A 5,252-nucleotide genomic window follows, 5' to 3' on the forward strand; every position below is an offset into this window, starting at 1 on the left:
AAAAAAAAAAAAAAAATGTTTCTCATAGCAGTAGAATCAGAACAAATTTAAAACACATTTTATAGCTACATAAATGCACAGATTTTTTTGAAAAGCTAAAAAGAACAAGACCATCTCTGTCCTCTCTCAATCATATATCATATATCTACAGAATTTGTAAAAGAAATGAGACTGTATCAATCATATACCTACAGAATTTGTAAAAGAAATGAAACTATATTATACATGCTGTTTTACAGTCTGCCTGTTCGGTCCTCTGTATCTAAGACATTGCCTGGCATTAATCAGCTACACAATAAATAGTGGCAAATGAATGCGTCAAATTGTTACCAGTGAGTTATCTAGGACGTAAGTATAGAGGACTTCTCCCCTTTATTCCTATATGCCTTTAAATGTTTGTGAATGATCTCTAAATTTTTACTATATTGGAACAAAATCAAAAGAAAATCTTTAATCCACTCATGATACCTTTCTTTGACAAATAGTCTTAAATGCAAAATCATCATATAAATTGTTTCTAGCCACACCAAAATGTAAACTGTAAACTCTAGGTGATAAAATCAGTTTTTTGGTTTTTGGTTTTTGTTTTTTGGAGTTGGAATCTCACTCTGTCGCCCAGACTGGAGTGCAGTGGCTGCTCCCGGCCACCGCAGCCTTGACCTGCTGGGCTCCGGCAACCCTTCCACCGCAGCCTTCCAAGTAGCCAGAATTATGGGCACACGCTACCACACCCGGCTAATTTTTGATTTATTGTAGAGATGAGGTCTCGCCAAGTTGCCCAGGCAGGTCTCGAGCCCGCGGGCTCAGGCAATCCACTCATCTCAGCCTCCCAAAGGCACAAGATCATAGTTTTTAAATTTTCTTTTTCATGCTCTTCTACATTCTCAACATATTCTGCAATGTGAAATTTTAAAAATATGTACACTGAATTGTTAACAGTGGTGAGATTTTAGAGAGCTTTCTGCTTCTTTATACTTTAATAGTTTCGTTTTCTACAATGAGAAAATCCTATTTAACAAGAAAAAAACAAAATAGAATGGTCAATGGAGTCAAACAAACCTTTAATAAATCAGGAAAATGATAATTTTTAAAAGGGCAGTGGCCAAGGTGAGGGGATTGCCTGAGCCCACAGGTTCGGGGACAGCCTGGGCAACTTGGCAAAACCTCAAGTCTACAATAAATCAAAAATTAGCTGGACGTGGTAGCACACACCTGTACTTCCGGCTACTTGGAAGGCTGAGGCAGAAGGATGGCCTGAGCCCAGCAGTTCGACACTGGGATGGACATGAGCGTGCCACTGCACTCCAGCCTGAGTGACAAAGTGAGACTCCAACTCAAAAAAAAAAAAGCAGTGAGGACCAGGAATAGCGGCTCATGCCTGTGATCCCAGCACTTTGGGAGGACAAGGAAGGAGGACTGCTTGAGTCCAGGAGTTCAAAACCAGCCCAGGCAACACAGCAAGACAGTATCTCTATAAAAAAGAAAAAAAAGGCCAGGCGTGGTGGTTCATGCCTATAATCCCAGCACTTTGGGAGGTCGAGGTAAGAGGATTGCCGGAGCCCACAGGTTTGAGACCAGCCTGGGCAACTTGGCAAGACCTCATCTCTACAATAAATAAAAAAAAATTAGCTGGGTATAGTGGTACGTGCCTGTAGTTTCAGCTACTTGGAAGGCTGAGGCAGAAGGACTGTCTGAGCTCAGCAGGTCAAGGCTGCAGTGACTGTGAACGTGCCACTGCACTCCAGCCTAGGTGACAAAGTGAGACTCCGACTCAAAAAAAAGGAGAAAAATTACCCAGGTGTGGTGGTGTGTTCCTGTAGCCCCAGCTATTTGGGAAGTTGAAGAGGGAGGGTTGCTTGAGCCCAGGAGTACAAGGTTGTGGTGACCTGTGATTGTGCCACTATACTCCAGCACTCCAGTCTGGGTGAAAGAGTACAATCCCAACTCAAAAACAAAAAAATAAAAAACAAAGAGATCGTTGGACAGATACTCAAATGCAGTAAAACAGAAAGGAAATGAAGGCTGAAGCTGAACGCTTCCCATTTCACAGTACTGGTCAAGAACAGAATAGTGAAAGGCAAGTAGCTTAAAGGAAAAATGAAGTCAAGTTATCTCACAAAGTAGTAAGAAATAAAATACAGTTTCTAGCTGAATTCAAGTTCCAGACTTCTGCCAAGGAGGCAGACAGGAGTAGTTAGGAAAAGGATCATTGATCTCCTCAGGAAAGTGTGATCCAAAGGGTGCATTATAAGTATAAGAGAAGCTTAGGAATTTTTTTTTCCTTGAGTTGGAGTCTCATTCTGTCACTCAGGCTGGAGCGCAGTAGCACGTTCACGGCTACTACAGCCTCGACCTCTTGGGCTCAGGCGATCCTTCTGCCTTAGCCCCTTGAATAGCTGGGACTACAGGCACATGTCACCATGCCCAGCTAATTTTTTTATTTATTGTAGAGACGAGGTTGCTCAGGCTGGTCTCAAACTCCTGCGCTCAGGCAATCCTCTTGCCTTGACCTCCCAAAATGCTTGTGTGAGCCACTGGGCCCAGCCCTGGGATACTGATCTGAGGAAAAGGTTTTAAAAAACAAGTGTGAAGTGAAATGAGAAAATTAATGAATCTGACAATGGGTTTACTGCTGGCCCTTCTAACCTATACTGTTCCACACAAAGAAAGTACACAGTAACTTTGCTCAAAGGCTGATGTTGGCGTAACCTGAAGAACACAGATGTTAAAGTTATATCTAGCTTTTGAATTTTCTGACTCTGCCATTAACTGACAGACTGATCTTCTCAAATCATACAAACCACAAGTGAGAAATCATTTAACTATTCCATTTTTACATCTATTAAAAATGAAAAAATAATTTTTTGAGTAGGAGTCTCACTCTGTGGCCCAGGCTGGAGTGTAGTGGCACATCACAGCTACCGCAGCCTTGACTTGCTGGGCTCAGGCAATCCTTCCACCTCAGCCTTCCAAGCAGCTGGAATTACAGGTATGCACCACCATATCCGGCTAATTTTTTTTTAATATGTTATAGAGATGAGGTCTCGCCAACTTGCCCAGGCTGATCTCAAAATCCTGGGCTCAGGTAATCTTTCTCACCTATGCCTCCCAAAGTGCTGGGATTACAAGCATGCACCATCATGCCCGACCAAAAATGACATTTCAAAGAAAAGAAAAAAAAAACAACAACAAGAATTACATTGTTCAGATACTACTTTTTATAAAAAAGATAAAATGTGCCTGAACCTTCTGGGCCAAGTTGAAAGAAAAAGCCACACATAAGCACAATATCATCAGTAACCCAGAAGAAGAAAAAATGTAAAAGCTTATCTATGATCATTCGCTTCAAGAATAATCTTTAGTTTGCAGAAACCCTTATCACAATGTTACAGAAAAGACAGGGTTGCATGTTTACAGCTGGGACTTTTACTAAATTACATAACACTTTCCATATTACTGAGCTGCTATAATATATGACCTTACAAGTGGAAAAAATCCACTTGTCCATTAAAAAAGTTACCTTACAATTTTCCTCTGTAATAGCCTACTTAAAACCACCACACTCTGCTTTTGTTTCTCCTTATGGTCAAGAATAATAAATAGTGTTAAGAATGAAAGTGGAAGAGCTTTTTCATTTATTATTCCACTTGAATAAATAAAAACATTTTCAACTCAGTTTGCACCTTCAATTCCATTGCAACACAATAATATTTGTTTAATGTTTCAACTGAATGTGTATTCTCTGTAATCATTCTACTGAAATTAGTTAGTTAAAACCTCCTTGAGTCAATATATTCATTCTTGATAGCACAATTTAATTTTCTTTAATTGCCAAAGCAACTGGTAACAACTAAAGACTCTGTTTCAACGTTTTAAGGATTTATGCCCAGTAACTTTACTTAGTTATGCCAATATCCCCTAGTGACCAAAAGCCTTAAGAAAACGTGGGCCTTTTTTTTTTTCCTTTTTTTCTTTTTTTTTTTTTTTTGAGTTGGAGTCTCACTCTGTCACCCAGGCTGGAGTGCAGTGGCACGCTCCGGGCCACAGCAGCCTGGACCTGCTGGGCTCCGGCGATCCTTCCGCCTCAGCCTTCCAAGTAGCTGGAACTACAGGCGCGCGCTACCACGCCCGGCTAATTTTTGATTTTATTGTAGAGATGAAATCTTGCCAAGTTGCCCAGGCAGGTCTCGAACCCTCGGTCTCAGGCAATCCACTCACCTCAGCCTCCCAAAGCGCTGGGATTACAGGCTGAGCCATCGAGCCCGGCTTAGGGCCTTTTTTTCTTTAGACGGAAGAGGATGATTTATTTCCACACTGCCCCACTATGAGAGCTCTTTAGTTATCCTATCAGTGAAGCAAAAGACAAGAAAAGCTACAAATTGCAACTCTTAACCCAAACTGCTCAGTGCAGAGTCTGCAAAGTCTCACTCTAGTAATGAACAAATATCATTCTCAACGACTGACAAAACCAGAGGGCTTAGGAGCTGGACAGTGGCCTCCGTGACGTCCTTACCTGTCCTAAAGCCTCAGTCCCCAGGGAGGAAACCCACGAGCAGAAATGTAAACAAACGAGCAGGTCGCAGACTCTCTTTTCAACAACCTCACCCTGACAGCTCGCCCGCCGCCCCGCGCACTACATTGCTGGGCCCTGGTTCAAGCCCGGAGGCAGCGGGATTCGCCCAGGGTCTCAGGCAAACCTCGTGGCTGCCCAGATCGTCCAGAAAGGCAGGTAGGCAGGTGGACAGAGGACAGCCGAGCCGGGCAGCGGCTTTGCAGTTCCTCACCATCATACTTGGGGTCCGGGCCTTCGGTGGGAAAGTCGATGGCGGGCGGCGCAGCCACAGCCCCCGCCTCGTCGCCATCCTCTTCGCGCTCGGGGGCCCCAGAGCTGGCCCCGAGCATCGCTGGCCGCGCACCGGCCGCAGCCCAGCCGCACTTCCCAGCGCTGCTTCCCGGTGCTTCCCCCGAGACAGCCGTGTGATCCGGAAGTAGCCCTTAGGCGGAAATCCCGCCCCGGTTCCGCTGCTCCGCGGGTTGAGGGCGGGGTCTATCATAGGCTCCTCCCCTCCCCTTTTTTGGAAGGCAAAGATGGGCTGGTCCGATTGGGCCCGCCTCCCCGGTGCACGTGCGCTGGACTCTTTGGCGCCCGCCCGCAGGGCGTCTACGGCAAGGGCGGACTGCGGGGCCGGTGCCTGCGGCAGCCCTGTGGCCCGACCCCGCTCCCGCCCATCCCTCCCGCATCTGCAGAGGAG

At 45.0% G+C, this 5,252-nt stretch overlaps 1 protein-coding gene across 4 annotated transcripts in view; it reads right to left on the minus strand.

Moving 5' to 3' along the window:
* The window catches only part of EIF2AK1 (eukaryotic translation initiation factor 2 alpha kinase 1), a 46,688-nt gene extending 41,669 nt beyond the window's left edge, over nucleotides 1-5,019 (minus strand). For 3 of the 4 annotated variants that reach the window (XM_021706389.1, XM_008072910.2, XM_008072909.2), the window contains exon 1: nucleotides 4,785-5,019. In XM_021706389.1, coding sequence (XP_021562064.1) covers nucleotides 4,785-4,902 — 118 coding nt within the window. In that variant the 5' untranslated portion in view covers nucleotides 4,903-5,019. Of the gene's footprint in view, nucleotides 1-4,513; nucleotides 4,595-4,784 lie in introns of those variants that run through there. The other variant, XM_008072911.2, reaches the window with a different exon arrangement.
* Nucleotides 5,020-5,252: the final 233 nt, after the last annotated feature.

The sequence above is a fragment of the Carlito syrichta genome, unplaced genomic scaffold (genome assembly GCF_000164805.1).
Source record: "Carlito syrichta isolate Samal-C Ts95f unplaced genomic scaffold, Tarsius_syrichta-2.0.1 Scaffold315497, whole genome shotgun sequence".
Lineage (NCBI taxonomy): Eukaryota > Metazoa > Chordata > Mammalia > Primates > Tarsiidae > Carlito > Carlito syrichta.